Genomic DNA, 21,785 nt, shown 5'->3' on the forward strand with positions numbered 1-21,785 from the left:
GACTCCGTATGCATATTTCATGAAACGACCTCCAGGCCATGTCGTAATTGTTCGCCGAGTCTTCAGGGAGCTCAATTAAATGAATCCGTAAACTTCACATTACACTGGAGCCCCTTCGTCAAACAAAGGTAACCCCCGGCTATCAAATATTCACAAAAGAACTGTTCAACACGTTAACCGTATTGTTACCAGACCAAGATAATCAACATGTTATGTAAAGACGTTCAAGCATCTGGTACCAGACCCGTTCTTACACCCCAACCCAGGCAGTCTGTTCAGGTGAAACATAAATACAATTATTCTAAAAGTGTTGTATTATTTGCTTTGCTGACTATCATGGTTCTCAGAACTTTCTTGCCCATGGTGTCTTCCCTTGCATAAATAAAACCCATTTGGCTGTATTCGCAATGGCTAAGTAATCTCTGCATATCTGAGGATAGCATGAATGAATGACTTTAGTTTTACGCCGCAGTCAGCACTATTCCAGCTATGTGGTGTCGGTCTGTAAATACTCGAGTCTGGACCAGACAATCCAGTGATCAACAGCGTCAGCGTTGATCTGCGCAATTGTGAACCGATGACGTGCCAACCAAGTCAGCGAGCGTGACCACTCGATCCCGTTAGTCGCCTCTTCCGACAAGCATAGTCGAAGTTTTATGGCAAGCATGGGTTGCTAAAGGCCTATGCTAGCCCGGACCATCAAGGGTCTCTGGAGACAGAGATAAGGTCAGTGGCGTTACATTTCATGTTGTAGAGCATATTTGTAAATAAGTGTGGATTGTTCATGATGCATAGACATAAACTTTTAGATGATAATGGGCTGTATTTTGAGACAAATCGTCACATCAGTCTGATCTAGAGTTACTTTGGTGAACACCAGAACAACCAACCTTCTTAACCTCCGAAAAAGATTCCACTGTTCGTAAGAGCCATATTACCTATACCTATGATTATATAGGTGGACACAATAATTAGTAATGACATCAGTAGTTAGTAAAGAGGGTAAGCATCTAAATCAAGTACAACGCAGAGACTGTTCAATCAGATAGCTAAATTGTTTTACGGTTCTGATGTTTAATTAGCCTCACAGTGCCGATCTTCTCCTTGGCTCTGAGCCGCCTCAATTTGTCGTGCAGAGTTGCACCCCTTTGGCAAGTCTGGATCCTATGGTTTATTGCTAGGCATCACTATGATCGCTGGTGTCATGTGAGGTTTACATCAGTTTGGACTTGGGTAATATCACTTTGAACATTAGCTCTGAGTCTGTTTTCAGTCCGTTCCCAAATGATTATATAAATGTTATTGTTTGTGCAGCTTCTATTTTAGTGAACCCGGATTCATATGACAATGTATATTGATTGGGATATGATTGTATGCCGGATGCAGGCGCAACGTAGATACGCAGCTGCTAGGTCCGGTTTGATTGTGATGGCGTATACACGTTTAGTCTCATCGATTAAAAACCCACAGTCGTCAACAATTGACGTCCCAGCCCACACTATTCCCACACTTTCACCGCAGCGACGTCAACGACAAACACAGTTAACTTCCCTTAGCGATTTCTTGGAGTTATTCCCCTTGACGATAGTGTCAGGGAAAGCGAAGGAAAGTGCACATTCTTAACAAATAATGTACGGACCGGTATCAAAGTGGGTGGGTACAAGTTTTTTAAAGTTAAAATCTAGTTTTAGTTTTCTTAAATATGTGCAATACATAAATATACTTCAATGACGTTTCACTCAACACATTCGCATTATCTGAGCGTTCTTAACGTTGCGTTCAAGTATTCGTGCCCGTATATTCCATACTCAACGTCCATCCGTGCAAATCGACCGTGACACGTGGTGCAATCGTAATGCACGTCCTCAAAGGTAATGCAAAAACTGCAGAGATGAGGTCACTCAATACTTAATTCCTCCCAGGAAATCTACGTCACTATGACGTCTAAGTTTTATATCAAGACAGCCCTCGGCAGAAGGCGTTGTTCGCTGCGACGGTGTTCCCATACTTTAACATACAGTAATGATAGTCTTTTCAATGCGATCATGTTGCACCTCCGTCATTTCCTGTCGTTGATGGTCACTTGTCACACTTCGGTAGAGTGGGATGCTCCTGTTGGCATTTTTGTTATGTTATTCTGTCTGATAGCCACCTGAGTCATTAAACAAAGTACAGTTTGTGTCGACTGCATCGACAGCAAAGCTACCTCAATTCCACAAATGAACGCGTATTTTTAGCATGACCAGCGAACATCTTTACCATTGATGAACCTACCTCTATTGGCCTCGTGTCGTAAAGGGCAGTCATGCAGTCATACGATTGCGCAAATATGTAATATACATCACACTCAATGCTGAAAATATACATTTGTGTACACTGTGTTATTAAATGTTTACGTGTAGGTCATATCTTTTGCTGAGTTTACTGATAACGTTATATATGATATTTTCCCGATATCTGATGATCCGATATCCGGTACTGAGTTGTTTCACAGTCCATGTACCACATTAGATCACATTAGAATTCATTTAGTTATTTATTTATTTATTTATTTATTTATTTATTGATTCGTTCGTTCGTTCGTTTGTTTGTTATAATACAAATTATATGCATTTAGTCACTCAGCGTTAGTCTAGAGTTAAGTGAGCAAGTGATTTTGTTGAATATGAGATACATGTTGACTAGATCCGTGCTTCAAGATTATGTATACAATATTTTGGAGGAGAGCCCGAGGATGAAGATTAAGCGACTTTAAGAAATTTATACATTCAGGAATCTTATCATTGTGGTATCCACTGCAAAACGAATCACTGGATTACAGAGAACCAAGTCGAATCCTGTTTTCGTTTCTACTGCTACTATTCAAAGCTGAATCTTGAAATGCCCGAAGGATTTCAACTCATAAAGACATTGTGTAGCGAAAGAGGCCAGTACACGTCATTATCCTTCTGGCTAGCTATTCTCGAAACGTTCTATGAACGTCTTAACCCCATTCTCAACACATTAGCCACGTTCTAAGTTAAGAATTCTAAGAGGAGCGAACGTTTCGAGAATAAGAACCCTGGACCCCGATCCACAAAAAAATAGTTAGCGCTAGGACATAAGCCTGTGATAAACAAGAGATTTACGACAGATCGTAACGTTACGCGCGCTTGTGGTATAGATCCGTGGTCCTGTGGACATATCTTCTACCTAGTGGGAGGGAGGTCAGTGGTTCAATGCTGTTATATCAAACGACGGTTGAAAGATAGCACGTGTTGATACCCTGCCTACTGACGGCCAGGGGAATAAGTGAAGTCTGTGAGGCTCGAAGTAGACTGTATCTGACTTGGGCATCTATCTCAATCCAAGGAATAAAATCGACCTTAGGTCGTAATGGTACAAGCTGTGTTGTAAACGTCATGAACCCGAAGTTCAATTCCATGTCACCTAATCTGACCTAATACAGTAGTTGTTATCCCGGTTGCTCAAAGCGAGGTGGTTTGAAAGGTATCCAAGTTGCACAACAACCGACTCACAAAACAAAAACGGTTTCCAAGACTCGTGAATGACGTATGTGTCATTGGGACACGTCGCAGCTGGAGATGTTCCACCCAACACAGCCTTCTGTTGAATCTCAGACACACAGGCACATGTTGGTGTTGTGATTTCACGTGCGCTTCTAGGAGAGCTGATCTGGCACTCGTACTTTGTAAAGTGATATACTTATTTGGAGATGAACTTCCAATGCAACCCCCTATATGTTAATATAACAATTTGTCATCATTGTGGTGTGTATGAAGCTATTCGATAGCGGGATAGTTATAAACAAACAAACACATGTTCATCTGCAAAACTGTGAGGTTCACAAACAGACTGGGCGGTTGCTGGTTATAGTTTACGGTTTGGACTACCAGAAGTCTGGAGAATCGAAATCGTTGAGACCAAATCATACCAATGTTTCTCACTTGGACTGAATGTCAGTCACAGCATAATTTGATCCGGTCATTTACAGTCCAATGTCAGACAGCTAGGTTGATTTCAACAACAAAGCAATCATAGGTATAAACCAATATATGTCATTATGCGTGTCTCAGTAGATATAGCGGTTCTAGTGAGGCTGACTTTGGGGTAATTTATGCTGCTACAGTAGGGCATAATTATACGTCGCAGTTATGCATTCACATTGTTCACCTGTTCATCGCTGAAAACAGTCATAAATATGAAAACATTAATTTATCACTTTTAATGGATTGTTTGAAACAAACATGTCACTGGAATATTTCTTATTGTGGCGTAAAACAACATACCCCATTTCCCAATCAAAGACACTCAAACATCAAGCCGTTCAGCCCCATTCAAACCAAACCCCAGATTACAACAAACATAAGAAATCAAATTGGTTTTGAGCCTCAGTCTGAAAGACTTGTTAGACTGACAAGAGTTATCTCCCCTGAATATAGTCGTTTCACTGTGTGCTTTCATGGACTGTTCTACAAATAATATCTTATACTTAAGGTGGTATACAAAATGTTTTCAACAACTTATATGTTTATCACAAACCAGTGAACAATACTATGATGACTACTTTACTAAAAAACGTAAAATGATCTAAAGTGATGCATTTAGGGATACAATGCACCAATTCAAATCATGTTCACGCCTTAGACATGTCGTGGAGTTACAGTAAGTAATGAAAGCAATTGTACAAAACAAACAAACCCAAACAAACAACAAAACAAACAACAAAAGCAAACCAAATCAACAACGACAAAAAAACGGGGATGTGCTTCATTATAGCGTTATGTGATCACCTTAAACAACACGGCAGTTGTATGAGAGGAAATATGAGATATAAATATACGTGTTTTCCGCTTTGTCATTCTTCATCAGAAATAGCAGCACGTACACCAGCTGAAGAACCAGGCAGGGCGTCCCATGCCCGATGAATCATCCATAGTAACAAACGTTCTTATGGCTACTTACTGTGACCGTATTTAATGTTGTACGCGTATCTATATGTAGATACTAGTCTATACTTTGATTAAATGTTTTTGCCTCATAAACAGATATGAATATTATCACTTTACTATGTTTGAATTCATCATCATCATCATCATCATCATCATCATCATCATCATCATCATCATCACCATCATCATCATCATCATCAACATCAACATCATCATCATCATCATCACCATCATCATCATCATCATCATCATCATCGCCGTCATCGTCATCGTTGTCATTTCCGTAATCTATTCATGACTCAAATGTTTAACGTCAGTTTTGGAATTAGTGTTGTCATATTAACATAGCTTGTATCAAACTCAGAAATATTGCTCATTATCAATAGTAGCAACATCGTCATCATTATCAATAGTAGCAACATCGTCATCATTATCAATAGTAGCAACATCGTCACCATTATCAATAGTAGCAACATCGTCATCATTATCAATAGTAGCAACATCGTCATCATTATCAATAGTAGCAACATCGTCATCATTATCAATAGTAGCAACATCGTCATCATTATCAATAGTAGCAACATCGTCATCATTATCAATAGTAGCAACATCGTCACCATTATCAATAGTAGCAACATCGTCATCATTATCAATAGTAGCAACATCGTCATCATTATCAATAGTAGCAACATCGTCATCATTACCAATAGTAGCAACATCGTCATCATTATCAATAGTAGCAACATCGTTACCATTATCAATAGTAGCAACATCGTCACCATTATCAATAGTAGCAACATCGTCATCATTAGTAGTAGTAGTAGTAGTAGTAGTAGTAGTAGTAGTAGTAGTAGTAGTAGTAGTAGTAGTAGTAGTAGTAACAGCAGCAACAGTAGTAGTAGTAACGGCCATATCGGAACCAATAATTGTCATCATCATCATCATCATCATCATCACCACTTATCATCATTATCCATGCTACTTGAGACTACACAATCTAAACGCGTTGTCTGTGGCATGCTAACCCGGCAGCAATGTCGGCTGCTCATGCTGTCAGCCCCTGGTCCGACTGACCTCGATGTCTATGCAGGATATATGGCGGTTTTACATCATTTGGAAAGCAACAACCACTTGTTGATTAATATTGGAAACATGAGATGGCATGCAATGCAAAATGCTAGATCAATAAAATCCATAAATGTAATTGTGTTCAAATGTATATATGGGCGTAGATAATGAACCGGAGTACATAATGAACCGGAATACATAATGAACCGGAACACATAATGAACCGGAGTACATAATGAACCGGAATACATAATGAACCGGAATACAACCTGTACGTAATATGAAACGCCGCCAAATATCACCTGTGTCATAATATATCAAATAGTTATTCTAAAATTCATAATTACTCTAAATATTATATCAACATTTACTAAATGTTCAGTTGATTGAGATGAGATTTCAACAGAGATTTATAACATAATTATATCTGTCGGGACGTAAGAGTCTACTTTTGTTTGACAACAACAGCATTAATTTTGTAGATCCCATCGTCAGGAAATTACTCCTCCGTACGTTAAAAAGAATAAAGGATGCTAAACCGGAACTTGTAAATGTGACTGGTGTTTACAGACTACCTCTCTGTATATACTCATCGGAGAAACACATGTACAACTTACCCTTTCAAGAAGCAGGGTAATTTTCTGTAGAATGTCCTCATTTGAATCACGACTTCAGCCTTCATGATATCCAACGCCGGAGTCATATCAGTCTCACAACAACGGCGGTCATGTGTACACCACAACAACAGGAAGACCGACAACAAGGGAGTCTATAGCACGTCAAGGCCTTGCTGAGATAGACATAACAGGAAGACATGAGGAAGCGACCTCGTCCAGCTCTCAGATTTCATAACGGCGGCCATTCAAGGGCTCAGGTTTGTTGATATCATGTTGTTTACCAGGCGCTCGTCAGCTGTCATTCGCCACGAGGTCGTAAGACATGATCGATTTCGGTGTCTATTGCACAGCGTGCAAGCATCAACGTTGGCTCGTGGCTGATACACATCGATCAGCTGTTCGTGACATTGATGAGTGCATTGTGATAAACAAGTTGTCGAGGATCGCAGTGTTATTTTGAGAAATGTACTTGCTTTTAGATTAAGGTAAGGTCGTGTTTTGCTTATTAAAACCTTCAGGATGAAAAAAAACAGTGCTTGTTCTCTTCGTTCTTTTTTCAGAGCAATAAAAATAGACCAAAAACGTGCTATTTACGTGGACATGTTAACTTAAGTGTATATTTGTCTCCCGCAGCCTTTTTATTTACGCACACTCTAGGCCTTTCATATATTAAGTACTTGTTACATAGAAAACAACATACATGGATTACAACTTCATCTGATATATATTCATATCTGCTCCCATACACTTCAAAACAAAGCTTACTTATGCACAGAGACTTAAAAGTGTCGAGAAATATGTGGATTTCAAATTATCATATTATGCAAAAAATACCCAGTCTTGACTATTCCACTTTGTGTAAAGGGAAAAATACCCAAAAGAACGAAAAACATACCCTGTCCCACCGATAGTACCTGCCATTAAAACAATATGTCTAAAAAGTGCATAAATACGGGATAGCAGTCTCTAGAACACATAAAGTCATGTTTAATGGCATGTTTCAATCATTTATTGAAGTACATTAATACTAGGAACAGTTAAGCTATGAAGGAATTGCACAAGATACATTAGTCACGATAAATATCAGAGCAAACAATGCTAGCATCTAACATGTGTATGGATACAGCACATACGACACACTCTAATTAATACATTTCCCAGGTTGGGTGTCACATAAAATGCACACTCAGTATACTTAGTCACAACATATACTTGAGCGATGTAACAAGGCTGAACATAATTAGTAATCTATTACTTATTACTAATCTAATAGTAGCACATTAGGGTGAGTGAGTGAGTATGCTTTTAGCAATACTCCAGCAATATCACGGCTGTGGACACCAGATGTGGGATTCACACGTTGTATCCATGTGAGGAATCGAACCGGGGTCTTCGGCGTGACGAGCGAACGCTTTAACCACGAGGCCACCAACACCCTTGTACATTAGAATATCTGAAAATATATCAAAGTATAACCCGCAGGTTTTATATATAACCCTGAAGGTCGAGTCAAGGGTAGCAGCATATAAATTTTCTTAACATACAATAGCTTAATGTTAAGATAATCAACTGAGAGACAATCAACTGCTGTGTGGAAGTACATAGCTTTGGTTGATCACAAGAAAAGACGTTTTGGAGATAAGTGTTACTTTCCATCACCTTGGAGATCGGTGTTAATGTCTTGCCCCAAACAGTTCTACTATTAAGAGTTTCGCAGTTGTCCCACCACAGATAAATACTTCCAAACTTATAAACACATTGCGTTTGTATTTATTTACCAATATACGTCAAACTTTATGTTCATAAATAAATATTCTCATGGAAACAAAGGGAATGCATGAAAATACAAGTGTTCCTTCATCTGTTCCCAGAATTTCATGCACGGTGCAATACATGCCCTGTGAAGAAAGCTGAAAAAGAATAAAGAAACACCTGTACTTTCACGTGTTCCCTTATTTGTTTCCATTAGTAGATATTCATGGAGAACTTAAATAATGCAGAGCATTTGGAGACTACATCGACGCTCATTCTTTAGCTGAAAGAAGCTGAAAGAGATTGTTTTCGGATGATGAAGGTGTAAAGAGAGGTGGCAGCAGTTGATGTTGTATCATGATTGATTTGAGTATAAAAGTTCAGTCAGTATTATTCAGCATTCCAGCTGTATGCCGGTGCCAGCTGGTGTGGGAGGACAGTTCCAAGTAATGCAGCTCACGGACATTAAAAACACGAGGATGATGGGGCAGTTTGGTAGCCTGGTGGTTGAAGCGTGTGTTGACGCTGTAGACACGGGTTCGATTCCCCACACGGTTACAATGTGTGCAGCTAAAGGCGGCGTAAAACTAAACTCACTCACTCACGACGATGGTGCTGGTATCCAAACCTTCAATCTTAGCATGCACAAAGTAGGCAACTCTCTAATGAGAACTTCGTCGCCTCAAACGAACGAGCCATCAGTACGTTGCCATGTCTGGATCATTTTATTCAGTATACTGACATTAAATCGAGGAAAAGAAAAATAATACAATATTGGGTAAAATGTGTGTTTAGTGTAACAAATTAGATTAAGCCGCTATATCCTATGCAGAGGAAATCTACTATATGTTTGTTTCTTGATCTTTTTTGGACAAACCAAACATGTCTGTTATCAATATGTATATGTCACAGACTTAACTGTATTCTTGGAAACATGTCATTACTTCGGGATGTCATTTTGCCCGTGGTCGACAACAAAGCCTTGTCCGAATTCTATCAGACTGATCGAGTTGACTGTCACGTCAAGGTCAGGTGATTCTGGACCGAGGTGAGCATATATCGATGTCCTCTCGTATGTTACATTCAAAAGACACTGTTGTCTATTATTATGGGCTGTTCAAATCCAAAAGTCATCAGCATTCCACGTTTGTCATACAATAGCTTAATGTTAAGATATAATTGAAACAAAGGAGAAGACAGACAGTCAGTTGCTGTGTGGATGTACATAGATGTCGCTGATCATAAGAAAAGACGTTTTGGAGATTAGAATTACCTTCTATCACCTTGGAGATCAGTGTTAATGTCTTGCCCCAAACACTTCTACAAGAGTTTCGCAGTTGTCTGAGCACAGACGTATTTAAGTACCAATACACGTCACACTTTATATTCATAAAGAAATATAGTCATGGAAACAAAGGAAATAAATAAACATACAAGTGTTCCTTTCCAGAATTCAAAGAATTTCATGCACAGTGCAATACATGCCTTGTGAAGAGACCTGAAAAAGAATAAAGAAACACCTGTACTTTCATGTGTTCCCTCATTTGTGTCCATGAGTAGACATTCATAAAGAAGTTACTCGAGGCACGGCATTTGGAGACTACATCGACACACGTTCTTCAGCTGAAAGAAGCTGAAAGAGATCGTTTTCGGATGATGAAGGCGTAAAGAGAGGTGGCAGCAGTTGATGTTGTATGAGTGATCTGAGTATTACAGCTTAGTAGTCCTTTCTAAGCATATATCGGTGTCCTCTCGTGTGCTACATTTTAAAGAAACCGTTGTCTATTATTACGAGCTGTTCGAATCCCAAAGTCATCACCATTCTAGGCTTGTCAGTACGGTACCCATGCGGCATCACATATGACACGTGAAGATCCTGGTTGGAATATTGATCTTCAGCACCCCGGGATGAGATGGTCCGGCCTGCTGATGTAGTTGGCTTAGTGTGTATGTATGTATGTATGTATGTATGTATGTATGTATGTATGTATGTATGTATGTATGTATGTTCTCTCTCCCTCTCTCTCTCTTTCTCCGTGTGTATGTGTGTGTGTATGTACGTATGCGCGCGCGCGCGTGTGTGTGTGTGTGTCTCCTCCCCCCCCCTCTCTCTCTCTCTCTGTGTTCCACATATTTCTGGGTCTAGCTACTTTTTCCATTTGAAAATAGACACCATTACAAGCGATTACTATTAAACTTTGGATCGGATAAGACAACAGTGATGGTTTTTTCAAACGCAGTTTTCTGAGTCACGTATCATTTTAGATCATTAAATATCCCTATCAGTACATATCCGACGCTAATTAAAAACATCATGTGGTAACATTTTGTCAACATCAAAATTTGGCATTATCCTCTAATTTGAAAACGTCCCGCTGTAGTCATTTGATATATATTCTGAATGGCATCATTTCAAATACATGACATTATAATTCCCTTAACGGAACAGTAAGCCCCCGTGAGTGTAATGTGACAGGGTTTAATTATGTTTCGAACATTTGGTAATGTTAGCATTCGTCAAAATCTGTCATTCGCCGATTGTCTGGAATTCGGGAAGTAAACATGAAAACCTGCGGCTTGTTTATATGAAAAATACCGACGATTCCATGTAGTTTCGTATACTATCACGCAAAGTTAGTAAAGATGGGAGACATTTCTTTCGCCAAGTCTTCTTTGAATAGAACGATTTTCAATATACTCTCTAGAAGTAGCATTTTACGCGCGTTTCATGCAGTGAGCGAAATAGTTTCCAAATTTTCTAGTCTGTCGGGTGAGCTATGCCTGAAAGTTACTGGTCGACAAAATATTTCACATGCCCGAAATTTAAATACAGAAACTTAGCAAAGTATAACAAAAATAGATTAGAATAAGATTTTGTTGGCATGATGTGGGTTTCATCATTAAGCTGTTAATGTCATGAACATGTTTATCAGACCATAATTGTAATCTTGCATGATTCAAAAGTTCACCATACAAAACTGTGTTCCACGGTAGAAATTGGTACCGACGTCATTTGACAGCAGTTTGCATACTAGCCGCTTGTGATTGAGGTTTCAATCGGCTGCCTTGGTTTGACGTTTGTCTGAACGAGGGTTTGTCGTGGGTTTTGGCTAATGTCTCAGACATGCATCACCCCGGGCTTTTCTCCCACATCCCACGGACACGACGAGAATACTGTTTAAAGCTTAGTCAACTCTCACATGGTGTCTGAAGGGACCGTGGTTTGCTGCTCATGCTGTCAATCTCTGATGGTTGGTTTAACAGGTCGATCAGTTACAGGTCACCATCGTATAACTGGGACACAGCACAATACCAAATGAATCAAGTATTGCATGTAGAGTTATAGAGCAGATCACAGCACAACACAGGATGTATCATGTATTGCATGTAGAATCACATGTAGAACAAACCAAAGTGGACGAATCGTGTATCGATGAATATTTAATGTGCTGTGAACAACGTATCATCCTTCTGGGCACAGACATTTTCATGATGTATGCATACACAATGGTCATGAACAATGTGAAATATCACTAAACCATGGGTTTCTCCCTCTCCCAAATGTTACATTCGTTGAGGCTTCGACGATTGTTGCTCCGATACACGGTAGGATGTTGAAACATGATGGATGCTCTTCTACTTTATGTGGCTACTATTCTACTTTGCATCTGTGGAATCTCTGGAAATTTACTGAGTACATACATTCTTTCCAAAATGAAATGGAGCAGCTTGAGACTGTTAAAGTATCTGAACGTCGTTGATGTGGTCCTTCTGCTTCTGATCCTTGTCAAGTGTGTTAGTATGCATTTGATTGAAAAGGATGGTCGCTCAAACATGTTGATTGACAGAGTTGTTTCATTATTGATAACTATGGTACTCACTTTCGAAGTGTACCTCACTGTGTTAATTTCCTTTGTGAGATGTCTTGCTATTGCAGTACCTTTCACGTTTGCTGCATACACCAGAGATGTTGTTGTGAACAGGTTACTGTTAGGAATTGCAATTTGGACATTTTTATGCAACTTGCACCTCGTACCGTCGACACTGTCACCGGAAGTTGTGGACAGCTGTAACAGTACCAACGGGACATGGAGATTTAGTGACTATAATTTCTATATGACCTCCATGTTTACAGGTTTCATTCCCATATTCTTGATAATCATCTGTAACACCATCCTGGTCATTTCAAGATGTAGACTACGATCTGTCAGGGGAGATAACAATCAGCGCGGATCCCCAGAACGAGGGAGCAAAAGTTTGATGCTACTTGTCCTGGCAATTACAACAATGTTTGTGGGAACACACGGTCCTGTGAATGTGTACGTCCTAGTGTGCATTCAGGAAGGTGTTGGAAAATCCGCGGCTAAAACGATGTTTTACTATGACACTCTCATGACCATCACTAACTGTTCAGCTAACATAATATTCTACTGTTTGATGGGAAGAGTATTCAGAAGAACCTTACTGGCATTGTGCAGAAGAGGGGAAGACTGTGCAGGCGAAATGGCTTAAAATACATCTACCTTTGTGCAGATATGTATGTTCCTCTTGGGTATGTGTACATAACGTTCCCCGTTTTGTAAAATTGACACCTGATATGACATATTTTCCTGCTATAGTATCGCTATCAATTGAATTCTCTTGGAGTTGCCTAGCTAGCTGTTGCATATGTATGTATGTATGTATGTATGTATGTATGTATGTATGTATGTATGTATGTATGTATGTATGTATGTATGTATGTATGTATGTATGTATGTATGTATCTATGTATGTATGTATGTATGTAAGTATGTATGTATGTATGTATGTATGTATGTATGTATGTATGTATGTATGTATGTATGTATGTATGTATGTATGTATGTATGTATGTATGTATGTATCTATGTATGTATGTATGTATGTAAGTATGTATGTATGTATGTATGTATGTATGTATGTATGTATGTATGTATGTATGTATGTATGTATGTATGTATGTATGTATGTATTTGGAAAATAAACAGGTATCACCACTCCACCACTGAGTGAGTGAGAGTGTATGGTTTCACGCTGCATTTCAGCAATAAGCCGACAACGTCACAGCGAGGGACACTGCAAATAGACTCCATGTGGGGAATCGAACTAGGGCCCTCGGCATGACAAGCGAACGCTATAACCACAAGGCTACATCAGTATGTCCACTAGATAGTGATTAATAAACACTTACTTACGGATCATCACAACTAACGATGTAGCGACACATGGCCCCGATTTTACAGATGCTTCACTATGGTACATGACTCGAAATAAGAGGTGTTCCGAATCACCAGTTTACACATGGACGTTTCCGTCACCATTTTAGTTTTCTTTCTTGTTGGTATATATTATTCATAAAAATGCTGTATTTCATGTCAAAATATTCGGTCAAATACAGTTTCCATTTCTATTTCCGACAGATGATCAAGGTTGGTGACAGGTTTCCCTAAAGGAAGACATCTTCTTTACTGTGTAGTTTCATGAAAGACACCTTATCATCTGATTAGCTGTCATCACTCTCTGCAAAGAGAATGTACTCGATGGGGACACACTGTCATCGCTGTCATCAGAGAGAATGTACCCCATGAGGACACAATGACATCACTGTCATCAGAGAGAATGTACTCGATGGGAACACATTGACATCACTGTCATCAGAGAGTATTACCCGATGGGGACGCATTGACGTCACTGTCATCAGAGAGAAGGTACGCGATGGGGACACATTGACATGACTGTCATCAGAGAGTATTACCCAATGGGGACACAATGGCATTTCTCTCATAAGAGAGAATGTAGCTGATGGGGACACACTGGCATGACTGTCATCAGAGAGATGGTACCCGATGGAGACACACTGACATTACTCTCATCAGTGAGAATGTACCCGATGGGGACACATTGACATCACTGTCATCAGAGAGAATGTACATGATGGGGACAAGTTAACATCACTGGGAAGAGTGTTCCTTGCTGGTTCAGGAGAAGACACAGGAACGTTCATTAAATGACTTCGCATACATTTTTAAATCAACAGTATTGTCTTGCCGCATGCTGATGTGAACTCTCATTCTTCTATAAGGGTTCACATTTTCCCATACCTATAGTCATATGTCATGCACATGTTTATTAATACAGCAAAATGTATACACTTGCAAACCGGTTATAACTAAAACATAGAAGAACGTTAGTAGGTTTTTAGTCACCGGTAAGGTGTAGGCAGCATAGCCTGAACTGAGACACCACAGACTGTCCCTGTTTGATGAGGTCGTAAAATGATTCACAATGCATCTGGCTCACTTTTTACACATATCATGTGTTTTTTGCGCTTGTTCTGTGTATAGATATAATATCAGTTATATCAGATATATATATATAATGACCGCCAAAAGTATCTAGCGGCAGAGTCTCGTTTTCAGATTTCCAGGTCTCCGTTTGTCAGAGCTCGCTGTGCAACAGAGCATGTTGTACGACGTGTTTGCAAGGATTAGAAGGAGCGTAATGTTGCAATATACAAGTCCTTAGATGTATCAGATTATCCTGATTAATATTTATGTATCCCGTATAACGAATTATTCTAATAATTCTGCACTAAGTTGTGCAGTAGGACGGAACCCAGTCGACAGGAAACGGAACTGTTGTGTGATCAATGTTTTGACCAGCACAGGTTTTTAGGGATGGGGTAACCAACATAGGTTTTTTAGGGACCGGGTGACCAACATCGGTTTTTAGAGACCAGGTAAAGGATGTTGGGCAGAGGATGTAGCGGATCAGTTCGAACTATGAATCCCCACAGTGCTATAGATGGCGGATGACCGTAGCCATTGAAATCAGGTGTACATTAACATGGGATCAAAAGTTCAACACCACCAGGAATGTTGCTGTGTATACGTGAGGCCAGACCATAAAGTATCCTTATCTTTCAGCAACTGTCATCTCCACACTTCAAATGTGTATCATGCTGGTCTAATTATCATGGTCCTTGAATGCATATTCAACTTGAAGTATTTGTATAGGGTTGAGTCCACGTAATGCCATCCAAAGGTCGCCCAGAATCATTATCAATTTCAGACCAGAGGCAATCTAAGCTTACCCACGCATTCTTCGGTTCGACTCCTTTGACCTTCATTCTCTCGGGTGTTGAGGACAGACTACACAGCTGCTGGATGCGTGTAATATTACTGAAATACTTTTAGGCAAATATCAGATATATTGTGATGTCCAATATTTGCATACTGCCTGCATACGTATTGTCAACACAGTCTTCAGGATGCATTCAGTTATTATCTAACACACAACACGCCACACAGACAAAATCTATATAGAATTCATTAATGCATCTAATTGATAATAGTCGGGCATACGCATGAGTTGTTAATTGAGGCATAACATAAAATGCACTTCATGATTACATTTAATCGCTATGCAATTTTTAATTTTAGTTGTACGAATGTGCAAGCAACAGGGTTAGGCCATTGTGACTGTTTATTACCTTTTACAATTCGGAACGTATACTTTGAGTACATCTCTACGTTTTACAAAGACTGAATATTTCCTTAGTCAAGTGATGTGAAATGTAGACTTGTTTTACTCTACACTGCCATATACTCTCAAGCAGTGTAGGTACAGTGTACAGTGTAGCCCACTGTAGGATGTATCGGTGATCATTTTACGGAATGTTGGAGCTTGAAATGCACGTGCTTATCAAAATATTGTACATAGAAGATACTAAATGACCTTCCGTGTAATACCATTAATTAAACGCGCTATTTCCCTCGTTTCATACTGAATGTTTTACGAGTTTAATAAAAGTGATATTTCACGGGAGCGAGTTTAGTTTTCTGTTTATTACTCTCCGACGTAATTTAACAGAAACTGCCAACAGTGTGGTTGATCTCAGTTTTTCACGAGTCAGGCAAGGTCTAATACCGTTGTGACAGGGGCATTAGAATTTTGACGTCATAACTGTAAACCTTTATGACGCCGTACGTCTAGCGGCATTACACTAGTTTAATATTGCCGTAAAATATCACACTAATAAATATGGTATTATATGGCATAGTTTGGTATGGTATTACACAACAGTTGGTTATTCATTAGCTATATGACATATTATACACTGGCATCTATTGGATGAGAGAGCGCTACGAAGCGTACACGTGCTTAGTGTGTGTTTAGGGAAATGATTGCTTTTTTGAGCACGCAATGAGTTGATCTGAGCACGCAATAGGCTTACTTGATCATGATTTACTTACATCATGGCAAATACCCTGTAAGCATATTGTTTAATGTTCTAATTACATGTGTTGACATGTACATTTTGTTCGACTTATGTACGTATCTCGTCAATTCTCCGTATGTAGTAAAATGTGTTCTCAAAGAGTCATAGGCACATCGCTTGTACATTGCACCGACTCTGTGAGTCCATGGCAAAGTTATATCTCAGTGTGGCGTAGTGTCGTCATGAGTAGAGACCCAGGTCACAAATCAGGTGAAGTTAAGCAACGTTCGTCACGGACGGTCCTTGGATGGGTGACCGTGTTTGTCAGCTTGACTCCTGGCAGTTTCTAGGACTTGAGTCCAGTTCCCCAACGACGCACATGTGTCACATGTGATCTCACCCTAGGCAGGTGAGTTTGTTCATAATTGTCCGGCTTAACCCAGCAGTTAATGGGTACCTGGCGGAATACGTCGTATGACTGTTGACCATGTAGCGCGTCACAGGCAGCTTGGGCTTTCTGGGTTTATAATTTGTGTGTGTATAGTCAGGTGTGTGTTATTGAAGCATTGCGCACTTACGCTATAAAATTTACAGTTTCCTTATATTTTGTATAACCGTTTCTCACTATGGTTGTCTATATTCCTTGTATGTATCCAAATGTGAATTAGTATACACACATAAGTCGCCAGTGGGGTTTACGCAGCTTGTCTATGACGTCTGTAAAGTCCGGTACAGTACCAGCTTAATCTACATTGCCGACCTAATGGCGTGCTGGATTGCTGGTGTTATTCCTCTTGACGGACTAAAGTAACTGGCAGTCTAACGGTTGATTTCACACTGGATGCAACGGGTTGTTGCAACAGATGCATTAATATAAATACCTCAACCTTGCATGTAAACGTGGATTAAAAGAGGTCCGTTGAAGGCAGATTTGGATCACTCCGAGTCCTAACGTCAAACCGTCTAGCAATATCTGTGCAATACCTGTGCATGAAGTTCTAAGCCCATTATGGTGATTGTAATACGATAGTGTTTGGTTCTAAAACAAGTTTGTGTTTAGCTTCACACAGTGGCACTCTATTTCTTAATGTTAAGCGTTTCAAATACCTGAGTTCCAAAGCCATTAGGATGATCATATAACGATATTGTTTGGGTGTGAAGCATGTTCCGGTTGAACGTTCCATACAGTGACATATTGTGACGGGTTCCATTCTGAAAACATGTTCTATTCAATTACATGCGATTGATGGAATAGTGTTTGATTCAGAAGACTCCACTTCAAGTGTTGAATTCTTTAGAAGGGTACGGGTGGGCGATAACATGCAAGGGATACCCTCTGTTTAGCTAACACTTGTTTGGGGATACGGTTTACGGAGCACCAATGCTTTACCTGCGTGGGTCAGCTAAGGTTAAAAGTGCACTTAACTCCGGTATTTGCAGACGCTGGTCACTAAAAGCCACAATATGTTAGTTATCACTCTAATCTGTCGTTACTCACGTGGACAATGGCCAGTGACATCTTAGACGTGTGTTTGTGGTTTCTTGCCTTTGGCATGCGGTCAACGGGACGTGGGATCAAACACTGACAGGAGGCAAACACTTTATACATGGCGTCATTGGGCGATTCTCGCATTTCAGTATTTGTTTACGTTTTTCGGGTATTAATTACCCTTGGTCAGTCACTTGTGCATTCCATGAAAACAACATTGGTTGACTGTTGTTTTGCGCCGCACTCATCAATAACCAGCTGAATAACGACGATATGTAAATAATCGAATCTGGACCAGAAAAAAACAACAAAATCCATTGCTTGAAACTATGGGCATGATTTACAACTGGTATACGACATCAAGGTCTGACCACCCTATCTCGTTTGTCGCCCCTTGTTAACAAGCGTTGCTTGCCTAACACCGATCTAACACACATCTCGAGTAGGTCATACAGACCCTGAAACAAATATATCCAATGAAGACTATAGCAAATTAGAGTATGTAGTAAGTCTACATTATCACAGCTTCTGAAAATGGAAAACAATTCTGGGATCTTTTTTATCACATTTTATGAACAGAATTTAAGAATGGGTCGTTACTTTCCCTGTAAATGTACATGCATACGTTTATCTGAGAGACTGGATGTATATCAGTTTACCTACAGATTATTCTAATATTAATCTACGTATTTATATTTTAACATCATAAATGTTTTCTAGCTTAATGAAAACTAGAATTACACACCATGCCATAAAATATCAATACGAAATATATTTGTTTTGAAAACTATTTGTGCAAGGCTGAGGAGAATGAATCACGGAATATCGTTTGAGGTCTCATTCAGATTTGAGTGTAGATGGAAGATCAAAGGATACAAGTACGAAACTGATAGGAAGTGTTTCTGTTAGATTCTATAACTTCTTAAATTCTCAGATTAGAAGTCATGTGTGTCATGTTCGTGAACCTGAAAACTGCTTCTAGCAACATAATCCAATCCAACATTGGTGACCGCAGTACAATCACTAGTTTACATTCCAGTGTTTCAGGGATTGGGTGAACCCAGGGAAACAGTGTCAGTGATTTCGTGAAATCACCGTGACACCCAAGGATTTCATGTATTCCCTAAAATGGCAAGGGGTTTCATGAAATTACTGAAATAATGGCTCAGGGATTTCATGGAACCCCTTAACTGAAATGGAGCACACAAAATTTATAATACGAGTACAGAATATATGCTCATAAAATCAATCAGTATATGTGGTCCAGGCAGACTGATATGACACCGGCTATTACTCGTCACATCCATACTGAATCATTAGCAACGTCTGTAGAGAAACGAAACAAGGTCTCAAATTATATTTTTACGTTTTCGAATTATTTGTTTGCTTACGATAAGCAATAAAATCTGGTCCATTTAACATCGGGGAGATATTTCCACAAGCTAGTGTTCTGTAGCAGTAAGATCTCCCTCAGTAGTTCTTTTCGCCCCTTCCAAATATGGCGGTTCCTGGCAAAATAAATCACCAGGGTAGTTTCATGCATGTTTTGAAAACCAACCTGGTAGTTGCCCATGGGGCAAAGATATTACCATCGAGGTGTTCCCTGAAGATCCGGGTTAGAACTAATATATCCACAACCCATGCTTGTCTAAGATTCGACTAACGGGATCGGGTGGTGAGGCTCGCTGACTTGGTTGACACATGTCATCGTATCCTAATTTCGTAGATCGATGCTCATGGTGTTGATCACGGGATCCTCTGGTCGTCTCGATTATTTACAGACCGTCGCCATATATGTTAGTTGGAATGTTCCTGAGTGCGGCGTTAAACTAAACTGTGAGTGATGAAAACATTCAGTATTCTACACGTCAACGTAATTGCATCCCTGCATGCATGACTTGTGTACAGCATGTGCCTCATTAAGTCAGTAAAACGTATTCACCCTCTAACTGTTGGTTAATAGTGCATACAACATCGCTATTGTGACTGCAGCCAATCGTATGTTTCTAGTTGACATCAAACACATCTATTAACATCATATGTCTCTCCGCCATTGCTTGTACTGTTTGTAATTACAGAATATAGACATGTCAATGTATATTGGAAAAAGCTATTTGTGCACACGTGGTGAAATGTGCAGGGAAATAATTGACTAAATTATTCATGCTTTCACACCGTTACCATAGCAAACATGGTGAGGTTAGTTTGACGTAGATATTCAAGGATATTCAAATATAGGACAGCTGTAATATGTTAATAAACTGAAAACGTATTGAGTTCAAAGGAGTGAAATTGAAGTAGAATTGTTAGCATTTGCTCACGTATAGTGTTATTGAAGACGACAGTTGTTTTATTCCGCAGTCAGCAATATTGCAACATGGTCATAATACAGCAAGTTATCAGCGCCATAGGTGAGTGTGTGAGTCCGTGATCGAGTGAGTTTAGGTTTACGTCACATTTAGCTATATTCCAATATACGGTCGGGGATATCAGAAAGGGGCCTCACACACTATAACCATGTGAGGACTCGACCCAGAGTCTTTGGTGTGACGAGCGAGAAAAGGGGTCAGTCGGCTGAAGCCACCGATGAGTAAGACACGCCAGGTTCCAGGGTTTAGAAACAAGGATCAGCACTGTTTGTTGTATTTTCCAGCTCGTCAGTCTTACACGGGCGGCTGTCACCAATTGACTCCGGTCAAATCAAAACATATGCATTTTTTATTAAAATATCTGCAATGTTTTATAGCATGTACAATTTTCAGCGTAGCTTTCGTAATACAATGGAATTTCTTTACACAAACACACGACCTTTACAAGGCGAAATATTTATACTGTGACGGCTTGATTTGAAATATTTACACTGTGTAGAGTAAACACAAATCGTTCACATGACAGGCGAATGGATTGTGTATTGACGACATCATAATATTCTATTTTTAAATCCTGCAACCGTTTATAAAAAAGAAATATTTGTAAAAGCTATGAGACATGGGGTATGAACTGCATTTGGCGTTGTCAAGAGAAGACACAGTTGTGATGACGAGATACAAAATATACTTGTCATGAGGAATCTCCCCAGTGAAGGTTAATAACTTATAGAGACGTAGTGAGGTGAGGTGAGGTGAGGTGAATGTAAGGTAATTTTTGAGGTGACGTTAACTGAGTGTGTTGAGATGTGTCGTGGGTTGAGTGTGGTGAGGTGAGGTGAGGTGAGGTTAGGTGAGTATGGTAATTTTTAGGTGACATTAACTGAGTATGGTGAGATGTGTAGTGGGGTGAGTGTGCTGAAGTGTATCTGGTGAGATACGTGTGGTGAGGTGAGGTGAGGTGAGGTGCGTGTTTTAAGATGCGGTGATGTGTGAGATGAAGTTAGGGTGTGGCAAGGTGTATGTGGTGAGGTGCATGCGGTGAGACTAGGTGAGGTGAGGTCAGGCGATGTAATGAGGTGAGGTGTGTATGATGAGGTGTGAGGTTTGGTGAGATGTGAGTGATGAAGTCTGAGTGTGGTGAGCTGCGTGCTTTTGTAAGTGAGTTTGAAGGTGTGTAAGGTAATTGACATGTGGTGAGGTCAGTGTTTTGTAGTTTTTATGGTGAGATATATAACGCATTGTAATGGTAACAGGTGTTGTCTGGTTAGGTGATGCGAGGTGAGTTTTGTGAGGTGA

General features: G+C 39.7%; 1 protein-coding gene across 1 annotated transcript in view; it reads right to left on the bottom strand.

Moving 5' to 3' along the window:
* LOC137286659 (proline-rich protein 5-like) overlaps nucleotides 1–6,907 on the bottom strand; it is a 59,693-nt gene extending 52,786 nt beyond the window's left edge. Inside the window, exon 1 of the mRNA XM_067818633.1 lies at nucleotides 6,638–6,907. Within this exon, the coding sequence (XP_067674734.1) occupies nucleotides 6,638–6,723 (86 nt within the window). The 5' untranslated portion in view covers nucleotides 6,724–6,907. The remainder of the gene's footprint in view (nucleotides 1–6,637) is intronic.
* Between the last annotated feature and the right edge of the window lie 14,878 nt (nucleotides 6,908–21,785).

This window comes from Haliotis asinina, chromosome 6 (genome assembly GCF_037392515.1).
Source record: "Haliotis asinina isolate JCU_RB_2024 chromosome 6, JCU_Hal_asi_v2, whole genome shotgun sequence".
Taxonomy (NCBI): Eukaryota; Metazoa; Mollusca; class Gastropoda; order Lepetellida; family Haliotidae; genus Haliotis; species Haliotis asinina.